This window comes from Lissotriton vulgaris, chromosome 7 (assembly GCF_964263255.1).
Source record: "Lissotriton vulgaris chromosome 7, aLisVul1.2, whole genome shotgun sequence".
Classification (NCBI taxonomy): domain Eukaryota; kingdom Metazoa; phylum Chordata; class Amphibia; order Caudata; family Salamandridae; genus Lissotriton; species Lissotriton vulgaris.
Window position 1 is genome coordinate 598,896,066 of NC_141695.1, and position 21,985 is coordinate 598,918,050.

General features: G+C 48.2%; 1 protein-coding gene across 2 annotated transcripts in view; it reads left to right on the plus strand.

Moving 5' to 3' along the window:
* SRP68 (signal recognition particle 68) overlaps positions 1-21,985 on the plus strand; it is a 280,497-nt gene that overhangs the window by 150,939 nt on the left and 107,573 nt on the right. For both annotated transcript variants that reach the window (XM_086930712.1, XM_086930713.1), the window contains exon 7: positions 7,224-7,306. In XM_086930712.1, coding sequence (XP_086786838.1) covers positions 7,224-7,306 — 83 coding nt within the window. The remainder of the gene's footprint in view (positions 1-7,223; positions 7,307-21,985) is intronic.

The following is a 21,985-nucleotide window of genomic DNA, read 5'->3' on the forward strand; positions in this document are numbered from 1 at the left end:
AGGCGTCTTTGGTTCACTTCTCCTCGGGCTGTAGGGGCTTGGGTACAGTGGGGGTTTGGTTTTCACTTCGGTAGACACTTGCAGTAAAGGGGGCCTGCACAAAGAGGCTGCAGTTGGTGGCTGGGAGACCAGTCCGGGCATTCCCAAGCTGTGGTTTGACTCTGGAGGGTCTCAGGACCTCACTGGCACCGTATTTCAACTTCAACTCAGGCTGGAATACATGGGTGCAGTGGTGCTTTCCGGTGTCTGGTTTTGAGAGAGACGAAGTCCTCGCAGTTCTTCTTGGGTGCCTGCAGGGGAGCAGCTCTGCTACTTCAATGGAGATACTGGTTGCCTCTTAAAATGCTGGTGATTCTTCCAGGCTTTTGAAAGCAGAACTGCTGCAGGACAAGTTGTCTTTGCCAGCACTCAGGCCGAAAGGGTTGGCACCAGATCAGTTACTGCTCCTCAGTCAGTTCTCACTTTTCGCAGCTCGTCAATGTCCTTCTTAGGTGGGTAGAATCTGGTTTCCTGGTGCCAGGGGCACCACTAAATATTCGAATCATGGCTGTTAAGGGGAGTTAAGGGTAGTGGCCAATAGGCTCCTTACCCATGAAGTCACTACACCCCCTATATGACCACTTCCTGTGGGAAGTGGGCATATCCCTTTACCAGAGTTTCTAATTCTGCCATTAGCAAGATGGTGTTTTTTTCCTAAAGGGGGGCACATCAGGGAGCTAGTCTTAGGGGTGTGACTGGACTGGTAGTGCACCACGCCTCGTTGCATATCTAATTTCCCGCTTAGCCTGGTGTCAAATGGGCCCAGGGCAGGGGGTGGGCTTTCCCTGTGTGGGGAAGCCGTAATCACATATCAAAGGTAGCAAATTCCTTTGAAGCTGCCTGCCTTCATATGCTTATTACTTAGCCATCCTGCTTGGAGGAGGTGACAACACCTCTGGCCAGAGCAGGCATTGTTTCTTCCCCCAGAGAGCATACACTCTCACCTGCAGAGGGTCAGAAACCTGTCTGTGGTGGCAGGCTGGTCGACACCAGTCAGCCAGCACACTAGAGGCTAGTAGATTTCTGGGGGCGCCTCTTAGGTGCCCTCTAGGTGCATATATTAATAGTAGTTTTAGTAACTTTATTTAACCAATTAATGATCATTCACAATAAAGATACACAAAATACTTTCATAAAAACATACAATAATATAAAATAGGCATACCATATAAACAGATCATAGGAATATAAAACAGCCTTGACATAAAAACACATCATACTTCATCTAATATGAAAGAAACTAGCAAAGGGTTCTAAAATTAAGTGAAAATGGTGCTCTAATACTTGGACAGTATGTAAGTGGAAAACAAACCCTTCTCCCACATATAGTTCCCCTCTCCCATCATGCAGGAAGTCAGTGTGGCAAGTTTTTTTACTACTCGTAGAGAGAAGGACCCAAATTGCTACTGCCTTTTCAAAAGGCTTTCTAGGCCGGAGTATTTAGGTGCCAATAGTCAAAGTGGAGCTGTAGTTTGCTGCAGTAGTTTGAAGATGGGATTATATATGTATGTATATATCTATTTATTCCTGGAGGACCTTTCCGATACAGAACAGAAGGAAGGATTTTGGAGCAAGGTTTGTTGGCTTACAATAGTAAATTACTCTTAGTTACCAACCTTTAAGGTAATGGGTGCTAGCCATGATCCTGACACTCTTTTAAGATCTTGCACAACCTCAACACAGGAGTTAATTTGAACTTAGTGTGTTTCTGCATTGGAGGCAAATATCTCAGATAGAGCCACATATCTACAGGCAATCAGGGAGTATCACAGGCGGAGCAGGCTCTCTAAGACCCAATTTACTGCGCAAAAGATAGACAAAGCTAAAAATTCTCCTTGCAAGATTTTTAGAATAGTTAAATCCCTTACGTCACTTGACCCGGTGGCAGCGGCCAGGGCCCCTACTCTCAACAACTGTAACTAGATTGCTCATTTTTTCTCAGATAAAACTGCCTCTTTGTAACCCTCCTCCCAGAAAAAGGTTTTAAAACGCTACAGCTTCTCTCCCCCAGAGTATTATCTGGCTCATTAACAGAATGTCCCTTTGGCATCAAACATTTCTGTAGAAAATATTTGCTCTCTTGCTGTAAAGGTTTAGTCTGGCTTGCCGAAAGACATGGCCTCTCCGGCCATTCTGGAACGTGGGCTCGCAACTCTCGCCCCAACTTTATGCATTGTGCTCAACCTATCCTTCGAAGCTGGACAACTTCCTTCTGAGTGGAAACACGCTATGATGGTCCCTCTCCTTAATAAAACCCGCTTTGGATCCGTCCAAGCCTGAAAACTCTTGACGAATTTCGATGCTTCCTTATTTTGCGAAAATTGCAGAGAAACATCTAAACTCTCAACTAATGAAGTTCATTAAAGAAAATGACCTTCTTCATGAGATGCAATCGGGTTTCAGGCCACAGTATAGCACTGAATCTGACCCCCTTTTTAGCCTCAAATGCTGCGCACACTGGCTGACGAAGGCAAGACTGCTTCACTAATCTTGTTAGACCTAAGTGCTGCTTTCAATACTGTGTCACACAGTTTGCTCCTGGAACAGATGTGGCTACAAGGCATAAGGGGACGATCCTATAAATGGCTTGCCGATTTTCTAAACAATTGCTCGTTACATGTGCTTCAGTAACCTTACACCTCTGAGATTATCCCCCTACAATATGGCATGCCACAAGGATCAGCTCTAAACTCGACCTTGATCAACCTGTATATCCGTCCTGTGGCCAATGTGATAGAACGCAATGGTGTGAGGATTGTGTCCTATGCTGACGATATGCAGTTGATCATTACACTGGTGCAAGATGACAGGACCGCAGATCATTTTAAATCTGATCTGGTGGGCCTGGTGGAATGGATGGACGCAAGTTAACTTAGGCTGAATGCATACAAGACAGAGGTCCTAATAGTCGGAAAGCATCCCTCAATCTGGTCTTCTGCTTGGTGGCCCTCTGAGCTAAGTTCTACTCCGATCCCCAAACTCAAAGTGAAGAACTTGGGTGTCACTTTTGATGCAGCACTATCTTCGACAAGCAGATCTAGACTACAATATGTTCTTGTTTTGGTGTGTTAACCCTTTCGATGCTCATGACGGAACGGTTCCGTCATGACCACGCCCGTTTCCGTTAGGGCTTAGCACCCGGCGGTAAATCGTACCGCACGCAAGGTGTTAAAAATAGAACAAAAAGTCTTCGGACTATTACCGGACTCTCCAAGAAAGCGGTTATCCTGGCTTTGCTGGTATCCTGCCTGGACTATTTATTGTACTGTCTCCAAAGTCAGGCTTCAAAGAGTACAGAACGCTGCAGCTCGGCTCCTCCTGAACATGCCAAAACGATCCTCTCTAAACACAGAACTTGCTGAACTTTATTGGCTCCCCGTAGGGCACAGAATCTCTTTCAAGTCACTGTGCTTTGTGCATTGGATACTTGTTCATAAGGGCCCTGGTTATCTTTTCCCATTGATTTAGGCTTACACTCCTACCAGACTCCTTGGGTGTTCTGTGGTGAAGAAATACAACCCCAAGCATGTGTGGTAATTTAGTTTGAAACTAACCAAATACCAAGACATTCAGGATAATATCCTGCATCAACTCTTCCTGCATCCACACCAGAGAGATTGGATGGGTTCAGTTCACATGCAAGATGCCTACATGCGTGCAGCACAGATTATTCTTGATTCTAGATAGGTAGCTGTCTCTGTTAATACATGTTCCACCGTTCAGCCTGCTCTGCATGCATGTTCTAAATGCACAGTGTGGGGGGCAGGGGGGTCGCATCTTGTGTACACAATTGTCAATACATAGACGATTGGCTGTTAAAACTCCAGACTGTTAAACTTGGCATTTTCAGATAGTTTACCCTCAGACTTTTTGCTTATTAGCCTGTTGTTTTTAACCTGGTTTTTGCACGTTTTAGTGTCTCTGCGTACTTTCTTACTGCTGTTCAATGTTAAAGTGCAAGTGCTCCTGCTATAAAGTGTGTTATGATTGGTTTTCCATGATTGGACTATTGTGATTTACTGGTAAGTCCTTAGTACAGTGCACTGTGTGTGCCCAGGGCCTGTAAATCAAATGCTACTGTGGGGCTTGCAGCACTGGTTGTGGGAGTTGCTTTTTTCCATCTTACAAGCATAACTTTCCATAGGGATAAGATATAGAAATGGAGGTTAGGCTTCCTGGACTCATAATTTAAAAATACATCTTTTAGTACATGATTTTTATATTGTGTGTTTGAAAAATGCCACTTTTAGAAAGTGGGCATTTTCTTGCTTAATCATCCTGTGTGCCTCTCATTCGTGTATTCACTGTCTGGGTTTGGAGTGACACGGCAGGGGATGTGCATTCACACTAAGGGGGAAGGGGTAGGTGTGTCCTGCCTTTCCTGAGTGACTCATAGCCTGGATGAATAGACCTGACTGCATTTAGAGTAGTGGTAGGAGTTGTCGATTGCACCTGAATGGACTTTGTCTACATAACACAAAGTTGTCTCCACCTCCTGTGGTGAACCTGCCTGAGCCAGGCTCAACTGGTTTATGTATGCCAGTGGCTCTTTGTCTGTACCAACTTCAAAGGGAAATGTGGTATAAATATTGGGTCTCTGACCCCAGAACTTGAGAACTCTTTTGGAACAAGGAACCTGCCAAGAAGAGGAGCTGGAGAAGCTGTGAGGAGAGACTACCACTTTGCTGTGTGCTTTGCTATGTTGGCCTGCAGTAGCTGCTTCTATCTTGGGCAGAAAAAGGACTGGACTGAACTTTCTGCAATCTTCTTTTGGAGTGTCTTCAAGAGCTTGAGGTAGAGCTTTCCCCCTGTTCAAGAAGTCTAAAGGACAACAAAAACTTCAAGTTCATCTGCTAGCAGCACTGGGAACCGTTTGTTTTGTGCTGCATCAGAAGAATAAGCTAACAGACGCCATCCACAATGCCACTGTCTGCTCCCTGACCTGAAGGCACAGCAGAGGGCACCACATATGGCACCGCCGCATCTCGCACCGCAGGCCTGGTCTCACCGACACCATGGAGCCCCTGCTTGCACCAGGACCTGTGGGTGACGCACTCCACACTGCTTCTCTTCCCTGACGATGCCAGTACACAGTCATCTATGCCCCTGCCTGCACCAAGACCTGTCGACACCGCTGGTGGAGAACACAGAGCACCGAACCGCTTCGCACTGTAGCCCTGGTTTCACAGACGATGATCCTCAAAGCTGACCCCGACGCAGCCGTGTTTACTGTGGTTTGGGGGCACCGCTTGTAAAGTTAAACAAAGCACTGCCTTGTCCCCCACCACAGCCTTGGACCACCGGCACTAGCGCTATCGACTCCAGATTGTTCACTGGTGCTGCTGCTTGCCCTGCAACCTGTGCGCCCCACACTCCTCATTGCCCCATTTCACACCGCAACCTTAGGTCTCCCGATGACAGCGCCCCAGCAACGATTCCGCTGCCTGCACCGGGACCTACACAGACCGTGACAAGCATGCCCCACTTAGCACTGCAGCCCTGGTCTCACCGACGCTGCTTATCAACCGTCACTGCGCCACTGACTGCAACACGACCTGAGAGCACCGCACGCCATACTGCTACATCCGCGCTCCCGACTTCAACTGCACGGAGTTCGACCTGCAACATGTGTGACTTCAAGGACCCAACTGCTCCTGCATCGTCCTCTGGAACTGGCGACTGCCGACGCCAGTTCTTCAGAGCTTATCGCGAGGTCACCGAAACACTGCATAGCTAACGGTACTGTTTGGGGTCTTCCCGACATCGTAGCTGGCCCGCGCCGCCGCAGATAGCCAGAAGTGTTGTATGTGTTTGTTCATGACACCGTGATAGCCCCGGATGGAGCTATCGATTTCAAGGGACTATTGTTAAATCCTATTTTTGCTTTAGGACTATATAAAACTGTACATTAGATTTTTATCGTTTGTTCTGGTTTGCACAGATAAATATTGGCAATTTTTCTAAAACTGGTGTGATGTTTTTCAGTAGTGTTTTCACTGTATTACTGTTGGTTATGTGCAATTGCTTTACACACTGCTTCTGAGATAAGACGGACGGCTTGTGCCAAGCTACCAAGGGGGTGAGCAGTTTATTATTTTATTTTTTTAGAAGTGTAACTTCCTTATCCTGACTACGAAGAAGGGTCCCTACTTGGACAAGGTAACAACCTGCCAACTAGAGACCCCCATGTCTAACAAAGACTCTATGTGCAATCGGGAAATCGGGTTATTGGGCTAGCTACCTAAATCTAACAGATAATAAACAGTTCAACTGGCTCTTCCATTACATCTTCATTTGCATTTAAGTGGCAGATATTCAGCTTCTGGTACCTAGGTAAATGCGTGGACCTGGCCACTTTTGAAAACCAAAATTTACTGTTGTATCTTTCTTACTGGTCCAAATCTGGCCTTCATATTTTTGACTATTTAAGTGCACTTGAAAGCCATGTTTGCTGACAGAAGTGGCATCTTTTTGATTGACCTGCTATCAAAGATTTGCTGATCTGATTGAAGGCTGTGATATCAGAGAGAATCCCATGATGAATGAAAAACGACTTACATGTAACCCATAATAGGAATTCTTTATGAAAACATAAATATCCTCCCTGCCCTCCAATCAAAACTCGGAGAGAATTATTTAAGGCAGATCCTTTTACTGCCTTACCTTCAAAATTGATTCTGCTACTGACCCTGCTGAGCATGATGGGAAGATGCAGCTTCGAGAATTCTTAAAAGATAGTGTTAGATTTGTACTTTGTTTATATTTGAAGCTTCATTTTCCCTTTTTTTTTGTTGAAAAGATGGAAAACCTGTGTTGCAGTCATATGCACTTGAACTGATTTGGCTTATTGGTTGCATTTTTCAAAACTGGAAAAAGTCTATTAAGAACATGTGTTCTAGTTTAGTGTTTTTTTTTCTCAATATACGTGCAGAGGATCCCACACATCTATATAACTATTCTGCTGCTATGGAGTCAGAGAGAATATCTGTGATGAAGAGCTAAAATTACAGTTAAATGCATTTTCCGTCTACTCCTTTCAAATAGGAAACTGGACAGCTGACATTCATTAATGTATATTAAGCATTGCAATTCTGGTTAAGTAGAATTTGAAATGACAATTAAAAATGTTTAAAGTGCTGAGCTCTACCTGTCCTTCCTTTTACATTCTGTTTATTTCCTTCTAGGGGACCAGTGCGCAATTGATGAGTTAATGCAGATGAGACTGAGGTCTGGTGGCACTGAGGGGCTTTTAGCTGAAAAGCTGGAGGTAAAGCAAGGGGCTTGAAAAGGACGTGGTGTTGGGAGTAGGATGATTGGAATCTGTTACTCTGTATTTGCACATGGACTAATTCTGTCGTACAAAATAAATATTTCTCTCTCTCTCTATATATATATATATATATATCTATCAAAGCTCCTGCTTGGTTCGGTCAGTTTGAGGAGCACTCACACACCGGCACAGGGCTTCAAGCATAGCCCCAATAAACAGTACAGGAACGCCTTCCAGTCGATCCCCTTTCACACTCCTGACAACATTTTCACCGACGCGTTTCGAGATAACACTCTTCTTCAAAGGCTAATGATGGCAGGAAATCGGCACCGCCCAGATAAAGTCTCCATTTATGCGCCATGGCGCGCCCTCTGATGGGCTGATCTGTATGATGCTGCGCTGGGCATCATGGGAGTTGCAGTCTTCGGCAGAAATTTGAATGCCTGCAAGTGCTTCAATAGACTGTTGGTACATTAAAAGCTCACAGATGAGCCCCCGCTGGCATGCGTTCCTTTATCCAGTGACGATGTACCACGATAGGGGCTGTTGTATACACACCCCTGTGGCCCCCAGGTTCATGGGATGGTGCCCCTCGGAGGCACGAACTCCGCCAATACATCAAAGCTCCTGCTTGGTTCGGTCAGTTTGAAGAGCACTCACACACCAGCACAGGGCTTCAAGCATTGCCCCAATAAACAGTACAGGAACGCCTTCCAGTCGATCCCCTTTCACACTCCTGACAACATTTTCGCCGACGCGTTTCGAGATAACACTCTTCTTCAAAGGCTAATGATGGCAGGAAATCAGCACCGCCCAGGTAAAGTCTCCATTTATGCGCCATGGCGCGCCCTCTGATGGGCTGATCTGCATGATGCTGCGCTGGGCATCATGGGAGTTGCAGTCTTGGGCAGAAATTTGAATGCCTGTAAGTGCTTCAATAGACTGTTGGTACATTAAAAGCTCACAGATGAGCCCCCACTGGCATGCGTTCCTTTATCCAGTGACGATATACCACGATAGGGCCTGTTGCCTACAACCCCAGATGCCCCAACATCACCTGAATACAACCCTGATAAAGATCAGGATGCAGATGTGGGGTTTGGGTATCCACAAACCCCAACTGAGGACCCAAACATACAGCCATGGGGTGCAGGAGGAGAACCAGATAATGCCCTTACAGAACCAGCAGTTTACCCAACTAAGCCATCACCCACTGAAGATACTGTGGCTTTTAATTCTTTACTGGATAGAGCAGCTACCTACCATAACATAGATATGCATTCTGATGCTATTGAAGAAGGCTTTCTCTTTGATACACTCACAACATCTGAGAGACATGTAAAAACACTCCCCATGTCAAAGGGCGTCTTGAAACATGCGCATGATATTTTTTAAGACACTGCCAGGGCACGGGTCATTAACCCTAGAATTGAAAAGAAATATAGGGCTGCACCTGTCTACCCTACATACATAAAAGGGCAGCTGCCCCTGGACTCCCTAGTGGTGTCCAACGCACATAAAAGGGCTAACTTCCAGACTACCGGAGAAGCTGCTCCTCCAGACAGAGTCAAAAATCTTTGAGGCATCAGGCAATAGAGTAGCGTCTCAAGCAGCAAACTCTTGGAGAATTGCCAATACACAAGCCTTGCTGGCCAGATATGACGGGGCGCATTATAACAGCTTAGAAGAAATTCTCCAACACTTACCTGATCCTTATAAACAGCAGGCAGATGAACGAATACAAGAAGGGAAGCTCATCACCAATGCCTCAATTGAATGTGCCCTAGACGCGGCTGATATAGCTGCCAGATCCATCAATGCAAGCGTACTGCTAAGGTGCCACGCATGGCTCCGCATATCAGGTTTTAAGAATGAAGTCCAATCTACTATTCTTAATCAGCCTATCAACCCAGACTTTTTATTTGGTCCAGCAGTTGACTCAATTCTGGACAAAATGAAAAAGGATGCGGAAACAGCAAAGTCCATGGGATCTCTCCAGTCCCATCAACACCGGAGCTCCTTTCGTCGCTCCAATTATAGAGGAGGAGCCAGAAGTAATACCTCACAGCAATCCTCCACCCACAAAACAAACACGCAATCCACGTACAACAAAAACACCAACAGGGGTGGATACAGGAGCAATAACACCAAAGGAAGGGGTCGTCGAGGCAATGCAAGTAGATCCTCCACTGGCACCAAACAGTGACTTCTTGGCACTACCCCCAGAACATATAACACCGGTCGGGGGAAGACTACAACAGTTTCTGCCAATCTGGTTAAATATCACAACAGACAAGTGGGTCAGGCAAATTATCCAACATGGCTATTGCCTAGAACTCACCTCAACCCCACCCAACATACCACCCGTGCACCGTCCTATGTCACAGGAACATATAACACTACTGCAGCAAGAGGTCATCAGTATGCTGCAAAAGGGGGCCATAGAACCAGTCCCACTACAACATCAGGGAACAGGAGTATACTTCCTATACTTCCTAATTCCAAAGAAGGACTGGTCTCTCAGACCAATATTGGACCTCAGGCCCCTCAATCTGTACATTTTGTCGGAGCATTTTCATATGCTCATTATCCAGCAAGTCTTACCATTGCTCTGCAAGGGAGACTTCCTAGCAACTCTAGACCTCAAAGACGCATACTTTCATATACCAATACACCCTGCTCACAGAAAGTATCTCAGGTTCACCATACAAGGTCAGCACTACCAGTTCAAAGTACTACCATTTGGTGTCACAACAGCTCCACGCGTCTTCACCAAATTTCTAGCTACAGTGGCGGCACATCTCAGGAGGCATCACATCCATGTGTACCCATATCTGGACGATTGGCTAATACAAGCGCCATCGGCCCAGCAGTGTGCCAACCACATGTCAAAAACCATCCATCTCCTGCACAGTTTAGGCTTCTAGGGTTCATGCAACTAATAGGCATGATGGCCTCGTGCATATACATAGTCCCTCATGCCAGACTACACATGCGTCGCTACAGGAGTGCCTAGCAAGGCAGTGGAACCAGGCTCAGGGACAATTAAAAGACCTAGTGTTGGTGACCAGTCGTGCATACAACTCTCTGCATTGGTGGAATCCACAAAACCTTTGCAAGGGACGACTGTTCCAAGAGCCTGTCCCACAAATAGTGTTAACCATGGAAACATCCCTACTAGGATGGGGAGCCCATGCCCTACACTACACAGTACAGGGACTCTGGACTGTACAACAGAAGAAGATGCACATCAACCTTTTGGAGCTGATGGCTATCTTTCTAGCTCTGAAAGCATTCAAGACACTTATGCAACAAAACCGTGTTGATCCGGGCGGACAACATGACGGCTATGTATTACATTCAGAAACCGGGAGGAACACACTCTCCACAGCTGTCGCACTTAGCTCAAGCAATGTGGAAGTGGGCCATTCAAAGGAACATATTTCTTATGGCAGAGCACCTCCCAGGCAAGGACAATCAAGTAGCCGACCTGCTCAGCAGGCACAGTCAACAAATGCACGAATGGGAGATTCACCCCAAAGTGCTCCAGCCATTCTTCCGGAAGTGGGGACATCCGGAGATAGACCTGTTTGCCACAAGCGAAAATGCGAAATGCCAGTACTTTGCCACCATTTTCCCACATCCACAGTCGCAAGGCAATGCGATATGGATGAACTGGTCAGGCAAATTTGCATATGCTTTTCCCCCAGCTCCATCAATACCGCTAGTGGCGCGCAAACTACACCAACACTCACTAACGCTAATCCTAGTTGCTCCCACAGGGGCGAGGCAACCATGGTATACAACGTTCCTAGAACTGTCAGTGGTGCCTCATCAAAGACTGAGACTCACACACAATCTACTAACTCAGAGCCATGGAGAAATCCAACATCCAGATCCGCACTAGCTGAGCCTGGCGATCTGGCTCCTGAGATCCTAGAGTTTGGATACCTGAACTTGCCTCCAGACTTTATGAACATTATCAAGGAGGCAAGAAAACCCACTAACAGGGCATGTTATGCAGCTAAGTGGAAACGTTTCGTCATTTACTGCAGAAACAATGATATAAACCCACTTGATGCTTCTTCTCAAAACATCATCTGCTATCTATTGCACCTACAACGCTGCAATTTAGCCTATTCATCCATCAGGATACATTTAGCTGCGTTAGCTGCAGATCTTCAAAACAGGCAACACCTTTCATTTTTTAGGGTGCCAGCAATTAAGGCGTTTATGGAGGGACTCAAACACGTAATTCCTCCAAAACACCCACCTTCACCAGTCTGGAATCTAAACATTGTTCTAACCAGACTTATGGGACCACCTTTTGAACCACTACACTCATGCGAAATACAATTTCTTATTTGGAAGGTGGCTTTCCTTATTGCCATCACTTTGCTTCGAAGAGTTAGCGAGCTTCAAGCCCTAACTATTCAAGAGCCATTCATCCAAATTCATGCAAATAGGGTAGTCCTCAGAACAAACCCTAAATTCATGCCAAAGGTGGTATCACATTTCCACCTAAATCAAATCATCGAACTGCCAGTGTTCTTTTCAGAATCCACAAACAGTAGCTGAAATGGCCTTGCATACTCTCTTGACATAGATGTCAAGAGAGCTCTCCTATACTATATAGACATAACTAAGGCATTTCGAAAAACGAAACAATTGTTTGTTGCTTTCGCACCGCAACACAAAGGTAATCCCATTTCAAAATCAGGTATAGCCAGATGGATTGTTAAGTGCATTCAGATATGTTATTTAAAAGCAAAACGCACCTTAACAGTTCCCCCTAGGGCGCATTCTACACGCAAACTAGGGGCATCCATGGCTTTCCTAGGAAATATTCCTTTACACGAAATTTGAAGAGCAGCCACATGGTCAACCATACATACATCTACCAATCACTACTGTGTAGATGTACATTCAAAACAGCAAGCTGCTGTAGGAGAGGCTGTTCTCAAAACTCTTTTCCAGACTGCTGCGACTGACACAGGTAGCCACCGCTAAGGGAGATACTGCTATACATTCTATGCACAGATATGAATTCAGCAGCCCACATTCCTCGAACGGAATATGCTACTTACCAGTATGCATCTGTTCTTGGCATGTAGGGCTGCTGACATTCATATCGCCCACCCACCTCCCCGGTGCCTGTTGCAGCCGCAGCATTCACGCTTCACATGGACATCTCTTACTGTACTATACTCCATCTCTGCCACAATGGCGAAAAACAATCTGAGGATGGAGAGAATGCCCATGCGCACTGTAGTCCAAGGCAGGAGCCACCTATCTCGTGATACTTTGAAGCCTCTTCCAGGACAACATGCAATCATCCGGACCCAACATTAGGCGGCGATCTATGCACAGATATGAATGTCAGCAGCCCTACATGCCAAGAACAGATGCTTACTGGTAAGTAGCATATTCCTTTTGGTTGCCTTGTCCGCCAGATTGTTGCCGCTTAGCCACTTTGTGATCCACTGTAATTGTGCAGCTAAGTAATATTGTTCCCAATGAGGAATTGCTAAGCCGCCACACTCCGGGGGGAACATATAATTTCTGCAGTGCTATCCTGGGCCGCCCCGCATTCCAGTCAAGCCACGGATAACCCCTCCAATTCTCTAAAAAGCTTCACTGGGACATATACTGGAAGATTCGCAAAATAATATAATAACCTGGACAGTACTATCATTTTGGCTAAGGTAGCAGGGCTCATCACATTGAGCGGTAAGGACTTCCAGAATTGCATCTGTGCCCTTATTGAGGAGATGGCGCGAATTGGATTTCCCTCCAGTATATCGGCCGGGGCCTGTAAATATATATTCCTAGGTACCTGAGCGTAGTCGGATGCCAATTTAGTGCAGTTCCATTAACGATTATATCGGCTACAGCTACATCTTCACGGAAAGAGTAAGCGCCTGACTTGGCCCAGTTTACCCTGAAGCCCGATACCGCCTCAAACCTGCAGAATAATGCGGATATCTCCGGCGGCACACATTAAGATATCGTATATACAATAACAGGTTTTCCGCATATAGGGATACCGTATGTAGGCCATCGCTCAAAGGGATGCCCCATTCCACTCCACCCTCTTGAGGAGAGCCGCCAATGGTTCCTTAGCTAGGGAAAAGAGTAACGGAGACAGGGGGCATCCCTGTCTATTTCCTCGTCTCACCCTGATCTCGTCTGATAGTAGCATGCCTTACGTGCCCGCACTGTGGGGCGCTGGTACAGCAATTGCACCAGCTGTAGATAATCGTCCCCCAACTCGTATTTACGTTAGACCGCTGCAAGGTAAGGCCACTCCAACTAATCAAAAGCCTTCTCCAGGTCGAACACTAGGCAGCCAGATATGGGCCAGTTTTCCGTGGCATATTGTTGAATTTAAAATAGTCTTCGAATATTTAGGGATGTGCTTCTGGTGGGTACAAATCCGTTCTGGTCAGCATATACCAGAGTTGGCACAAATAGGGCAATGCCTTTGACCAGGGCTGAGGCAAGAATTTTATAATCCGTATTCAACAGGGCCAATGGATGGTAACAGCCCAGGAGTTCAAGGTTCTTGCCCGGTTTCAAAAGAGAAACCAGCCGACACTCATGGACCCTTCAGCTGTCACCGCTGCCGGCACACCGGCAGCGCCGCCAAGAACACGGTTCCAGCACAACCCGCCCACAAAAACACAACCGAACCGAAGACCCTGCAATGCATCCTCCTCAGCGTCCGATCCCTCCACAAGCACGCCACAGAAATCTGGGACCTCCTCGACAGCACCACCCCGGACGTAGCATTCTTCACCGAAACCTGGACCAACGCCACCTCAGGACCGAACATCGCCATCCCCCAAGGATACAAGATCTACAGGAAGGACCGCAACACCCACCCAGGAGGAGGAATCTCCATTGTCCACAAATCCAGCCTCCGCCTGAGCACACTCCCTGACGAGTCCACAGAACTGATGGAACACCTTCACTTCATGATACTGGGCAGCCCCACTGCCGCCCTTCGAGGAACCCTCATCTACCGACCCCCTGGACCCCGCGGACCCTTCGCCAACTCCAGCACGGACATTATCTCCCCGCCGGCCATCGCATCCACCAACTACACCCTGCTGGGAGACCTCAACTTACACCTCGACAATCAACTGGATCCCAACACCACATGCCTCCTGGACAACCTCCACAACATTGGACTCTGCCAGATCGTGACCGAGCCCATGCACTCAGCAGGACACACCCTCGACCCCCTCTTCACTACAGGAAACTCCATCGCCTTCAGCCACACCACCGAACTCCCATGGACCGACCATCGTTGCGTCCACTTCACCTTCAGAACACCCACCATCCACAGACACCAGCACCTGCTTCCACAAAGAAACTGGACCAAAATCACCGACGACCAGCTCATCTCCTCACTCAACAACTCCACCCCAACCATCGCGGAAAACGACGACCCCAACACCGCAGCCCGAACCCTGCATAGATGGATCTCGGACAGCACCAACACCATAGCCCCCTCAAGAAAAACAACAATACCCGTGCCAAGAAAGCCAGATGGTTTACCACCGAACTTCGAGAGTCCAGGCGCACATGCCGCCGCCTCGAAAAGGCCTGGAGAAACACCAAATCCACAGAAGCCCACAACAACTTCAGAGCCGCCACCAACACTCACCATCAACTCATCAGAGAAACGAGAAAAAAAGCTATTGAAGACAATCTCCACCCACGCACACAACAGCAAGGAACTCTTCAGCATCATTAAGGAGTTCGCCCAACCCACCAGCGAGTCTACCAACATCCCTCCCTCACAAGACCTCTGCGACAAACTCAGCACCTTTTTTCCTCCACAAAATCAAGAGCATCTACGACAACTTCGACGAAGACAACCAACACACTGAACCCTCACCAACCACCCCCGACACCCGGAAACCAGAGATTGATTACTGGACAGCCCTCACCACCAAAGACACACTGAAGACAATGAAGTCAATCTACTCAGGGGCCCCCACGGACCCCTGCCCCCACCACATCTTCAACGGAGCCGCTGACACCATTGCATCCATGCTCTGCCACACCATCAACCGCTCCCTGGCGACCGCCTCGTTCCCCGACGACTGGAAACAAGCCGAGGTCAACCCCCTCCTGAAGAAACCCTCAGCAGACCCCACCGACCTCAAAAACTACAGACCCATCTCCCTGCTCCCTTTCCCAGCGAAAGTCATCGAGAAAGCCATCAACAGCCAACTCGCCACATTCATTGAAGAACACAACCTCCTCGACTCTTCCCAATCCGGCTTCAGAAAAAAACACAGTACGGAAACCGCCCTCCTCGCCGCAACAGATGACATCCGCACCCTACTGGACAAAGGAGAAACAGTAGCCCTCATCCTCCTAGACCTATCAGCGGCGTTCGACAGTCTCCCACCGCACCCTAATACGCAGACTCTACGACGCAGGAATCCAGGACAAGGCCCTCGACTGGATCTGCAGGACGCAACGGGTCAGACTCCCCCCTTTCCTCTCAGACCCCACACCTACCACCTGCGGAGTCCCCCAGGGCTCCTCCCTCAGCCCGACGCTCTTCAACGTCTACATGGCTCCACTTGCCCCCATCGTCAGAACCTACGGACTCAACATCGTGTCCTACGCAGACGACACCCAGCTCATCCTCTCCCTATCCAACGAGCCCAACACCGCCAGACGCAACTTTCGAGAAGGCATGGAAGCCGTCGCCAAATGGATGAAAAACAGCTGCCTACAACTAAACACCAACAAAACAGAAGTACTCATCATGGGCCCAAACCCCGACGCCTGGAGCGACACCTGGTGTCCCACCGCCCTCGGAAACCCGCCAACCCCCACAGACCACGCACGCAACCTGGGAATCATCCTGGACTCCGAGCTCAAAATGGCCCGCCAGATCAACTCTGTCTCATCTTCCTGCTTCCACACCCTCCGCCTCCTTCGTAAGACCTTCAAATGGATCCCCCTCGAACACCGAAAGACAGTCACTCACGCTCTGGTCACCAGCAGACTCGACTACGGCAACGCACTCTATGCCGGAATAAACAAAAACCTCATCCGCAAGCTACAGAACATCCAGAACGCCGCCGCAAGACTGGTCCTCAACCTGCCAAAACACTGCCACATCTCCCAACACCTGCGCACACTCCACTGGCTCCCCGTCGAGGCGTGAATCACCTTTAAGATGCTCACCCACGCACACAAGGCCCTCCACGGCAATGGACCAGCATACCTGAACAGCCGCTCAAATTCCAAGCACCCCAAAGGACCCTACGATCAGCTCAGCTCTCCTACGCTGAGGTCCCCCGCACCAGAAAGACCAGATCGGGAGGTCGCTCCGTCTCCTTCCTCGCGGCCAAAGCATGGAACACCCTTCCGCTCCACCTCAGACAGACAACATCGCTCCCCATCTTCGCAAGAAACCTCAAAACCTGGCTCTTCGACAGACCCCCTCCTTGATGGAATGGAACCTGCACCCCCCCCACCCCTAGCGCCTTGAGACCCTTACGGGTGAATAGTTGCGCTTTAACAAACTCCTGATTGATTGATTGAGTGTTGCCTCGTTTTGTGTGGGGGTGAGCGTTGAGTATTCCAGCGCTGCCGCATATACTCGCAACAGCTCTGGTACGTGTACATCTGAGTATGCCTTATAAAATTCAGCCAGCAGCCCATCCGGACCCGGCGTCGTGCCATTCGATAGAAAGTAGATACTATCCCTGATTTCCTCCGGCAACAGAGGAGCGCCTCCTTCTCCCTGCTGACAAGTCCGTAAGCTGCAACAACGTTAGTGTGGACAGGAAATTCTGTACGTCTATATCCGTAGCTATCAGATAAGATCTATATATTGTGGAGTAGTGTTCCTCAAAAGTGTGGTGGATGTCAGTTTGGGTGTGCACCATGGCTCCTTGTATATTCTGTATTGCTGTCACAGGTGCAGTAGTCATGTCTTGCTGTATCAGCCACAACAGCAACCTGCCGGGTTTGTCTCCCATATGATGGGTGCGCGCTTAGTGTGCTGCATAGTTTAAATTACGGAGTCGGTCCAGTAATCTAGAACGTGCTTCCCTAAGGTGTTCTGAAGGACCAGTGTTACCTTCCAACGCCTCTCCCTCCCTGTGAAGCAGGTCAGTTTCGAGGCGCGTGAGGTCTGCTTCCAGCTGCCGCCCCATGCCTGCCTGCGCACCTAGGCAGCCTCCCCTAATCACGACTTTCAACGCGTTCCACCTGGTGACATCAGCAGCCAGTAGGTCCCGGAAGGGCGCATCCAGTAAAAGATCTGGTTGTAGCCGCCAGGCCTGGATTTGGCGGGCAGGGGCGCTTCCATGACACCTCCAAAACATGTGGGTTATGGTCAGAGTGCATTCTGCCTAAATAGTAAACTGCCGACACATGGGGGAGCAGTGCATCCAAGAGCATATAACGGTCTAACCGCACGTGCAGGTCATGAGCCCGTGAGTAATAAGAACATACCCTGTCGTGGGGATGACAATGCCTCCAGGCATCCCTCAAGTGCCATTGTGTAGCCCAATTCTAAAGCCTTCATAGCATGGTGTGTGCTTGTACCTGGAAGGGGCGGAAAGGATCGATCTAGTGGCGTGTCAAGGAAGCGATTCTAGTCGCCCCCTAGTATCATGGGGATGTCGTGCCATGGCGCAAGAGTGTGTGATACCTTGTTGAGGAATGCAGCCTGTTCTGTATTTGAAGCGCATAGTGATGCAAGTACTATTTGTCGGCCATCCAGGGCGCCCCTATTACATACTTCCCTCTGCGTCTACCAGCAACTGTGACTGAGTGGAACACCCGCCCTCACCCATATTAGCCCACCTTGTGCAAAAGCTGAATACCCTGTGGCGAACAGTTGGCCGCCCCAGCAACGGTGTAAGCGCTGTTTCTCCAGTATTAGGGGTGTCTTTCATAGATTCACATGCTTGAATATTCCCCGTTGTCGAAGTAGGAGTCCCACGGTACATAAAATAGCAGTAATATATGCATATACAAGTAAAATTATTATAATTATAAAAATACATATACATATATATAAAATATAGTAAACTCAAAAGTACCATAGAACTGAATAGGCCCATAGAAAGCCTAAGGGAGAAAACTCAACTTGGTAACATATCAGTGTCATTATGTTTTGGTCCAAATTCCAGCCAATCAGGCTGTAGTTCCCTCTAGAGCCTTCTCAGAAGCCCTAGACCTTAGATTTTCTACCGAGTTTGAAGGGAGTCTCCCTGAGCTCTGCTCAGTTTTTTCTTCAACTTTAGCTGTTATTTCTTCAAAAATGTCTTCAAATAAGAAATCTTTGTTTAAAGCCTGCCCTTCCTGTGGTAAACTGCGCCTTTTCCATGAGGATCCTCACAGTAAATGCATTTATTGTCTCTACCCAGACCACGAGGTTAAGAACTGTAAGTACTGTCATACTTTTCCTCCCAAGACTCTGAGGGATAGAGAGGCCCGTCTCCTTCTGTGGCTACAGAAGTTGAAGACTTCAGAGTCTGTGGTTTCTGATGTGGAAAGTTTTTCTTCAGGCATTTTCAGATCCTCTCAGAAGCGTGGGTCTGAAACTGAGGTTCCATCTCCTTTTCTTAAGAAGAGTAGACTGTTGGAATCCTCCAGGATTGTTTCCCCACAGGATTTGCTTCAGGGCACGTCTACGGGACCTGGTTCTCTGACGTCTGTGCCCAAAGCCTTGCCTTCCTCTCAGAAATCCGGCATTGGCTTGTCGATGGGCTTGTCGACGCGCCCGTCGATGTCTTCAGCGACGACTAAGTCTGTAACCTCTATGTCGACGACGACATGTTCTATGTCATCCACTGCTGCTTCGGCGACGATCACCTCGTCGACGACAGCCCAGGAGACAAGACCCATTACGTCGATTGTTAAGATCTCGTCGACGAGTGTCAAGTCGATGCCGTCGACTAAGAAATCATCGTCGACGCTCCCATCGTCGACGCGAACACCGCCGACGGTTCCGTCGTCGAAGCAAATACCGACGACGAAGACCAAATCATCTAAAAGAAGCTCGTCGACGGGTCCATCAGCGTAGACGACATCCTCGTCGACGGCCATCGCATCAGCGACGACGACTCCGTCTACAGCTAGCTCGTCGACGGTTACTTCGTCATCGATGACCAAACCTTCAATATCGTCGACGGCTCCGTCGACGGACAAGAAATCTTCGTCGACGACGAAAAAATCTTCAATTTCTGCGCCTCAGGTTGGCCGTACGACTACTGCTGTTACATCAACGGGCTCGTCGGCATCTCATCCTCCTCTGGCCTCAGCTACCACTTTTACAGTGGTTACTGCTTCTACCTTGAAGACTGTGCCTCTCATTCAAATAAGTCCAATAAGGAGTGGAGCACGTCTTCCTGAAAAATTGTTTCAATCAGGTGGAGAAGAATCCGACCATGAATCGGAGGTGGAACAACTGTTCGGACAGGCATCTAGTCCATCTGACTTGCACATTAAGTGCCAGGAGTACAGTGATGAGGGTGACTAAGAGGAATACTTCGAAAGTGGGAATGATTTATTTCCTGTTGACGAAGTAGAGACAGTAACTTCAGAACCTGTTACACAAATACCTTTATCTTTAGTCACAAATTTGCAGCACATGCTTGATGACTATAACCTCAGGTTCCCTCCACCTACACCTGCCTCCCCAGTCAGCATCACAACCTCCTCCCCAGCCTCAACCTCAACCCCTACAAGCACCTGCTCCGGTTCCACCTGCGTCACCGGAAGGAACTCGACCTGACAATGAGGATCCTGCTCCTCACGATACTGATGACGACGATGACGTCGATATGAATGAGTGGGACAATTACAGGGCTCAAACACCTTCCACTCCGCCCACCTCACCTCTTGCATAGACTCCAGTGGACATTGCAAACTTCCATAATTTAATGGTCCGTGCAGCGAAACGCTTTCATCTCACTGTCGTAAAACAGCAACATGAAAGTGAATGCTTCCTGTATGATTTTAAGGACGTTTCACAAAGACAATCCCACACAATTCCAATTATTGACTTTGTTTGGTCAGAGGGACTTAAACTCATGGAACATCCTAACTCAGTACCTGCAGTCTTGCCCAGATTAGACAAAAAATATAAGGCTCCAGCGTCCGCTCCAGCCTGTTTGTCACAACCAAAAGCAGGGTCAGTTATTACTCAAGCAGCACAGAAAAGATCTCGTAATCCGGCTACACCACTCGCGTCTCCTCCTGATCAGGAAGGCCGCAAGTTGGACTCTATAGGAAAAAAAAAGTTTACTACAATGGCGGCCACTACTGTCAGAGCGGTAAATACCTTGGCAATTCTGGGCCGTTACGACCGCCAAATGTGGTCCGAGATTGCCGCACTGATTCCTCAAATGCCTGAGGCCATCCGTGCAGAAGCGCAGGCTATTATCCAAGAGGCAGAGGTCATTTTGTCTGAAATTATCGAATGTGCGCTCTACATTTCATCCACGGGCTTTCGCCAATTAGCTGGGGCTGCAGCCTTGAGGCGTCAAGGCTGGCTGAAATCTACAACATTTCGCCCAGAAGTACAAGCACAAGTCCTCGACTTGCCGTACAATGGAGAGTCTTTATTTGGCAAGCATGTGGACGATGCTCTTGAGGCGATCAAAAAGGACACTGACACCGCAAAGTCCTTAGCTACTCTCTAATATAAAAAGCGGCCCTTTCGGGGGGCACGAGGTAGAGGCGGTGGCTCCTCTACTTTTCGTGGATCAGGCCAGTATCGCTCATACAATACCTACGGCGATAACCGGCAGAGAGGTTCTTAACAAAACCAAAATTGTCAGTCTTCCTCCAGACCATACCAACGGAAAACAACTTATAGAGGGGCGCAAACAACAAAACAGTGACAGTCTCAGTTCCTTTCGTCTGCCAACTGTGCATCTTGGAGGTAGCATCTTAAAGTACTTTTGCAAATGGTCCGAAATCACCTCCAACCAATGGTTCCTGGACGTTATCTCCAAAGGCCATACCCAGGAGTTCACAAAATTCCCTCCCACTCGTCCACCTTCGGGACCACCCTCCCCCCACCTCAAAGAAGTTTTGGCCTAGGTAAAATTAATGATCCAAAAAGGGGCCATCGAGGTAGTGCCGCTAGGTCAACGCGGCAAGGGATTCTATTCCCGGTTTTTCTTAGTCAGGAAAAAGTCGGGAGAATGGCGTCCAATTTTGGATTTACGGGCCCTGAACAAATTCATCATTTGCAAAACCTTTCAGATGTTAACTCTGCTTCAAATCCTGAATTACCTCAATCCAGGGGAATTCTTCTCAACGATCGACCTCCAGGACGCATATTTCCATGTGCCAATTCACCCCAGACACAGGAAGAATCTGCGCTTCGCAGTCGGACATCTGCACTTCCAATTCAAGGTCCTACCATTCGGCCTCCGTTCAGCACCGAGGGTCTTTACCAAGATCATGGCCCCGGTAGCTGCCTTTCTACGCCTACGAGGCATACAATTTTATCCTTACCTGGACGATTGTCTCATAAAGGCTCCGAATCTTCAACTGGCAATCCAGCATACACAGTCTTGCCTCTCCCTGTTTCAAGACTTGGGCCTTTCCATCAATTGCCAGAAGTCACACTTTCGCCCATCTCAACGGCGAGATTTTCTAGGAGCCTCTCTAGAT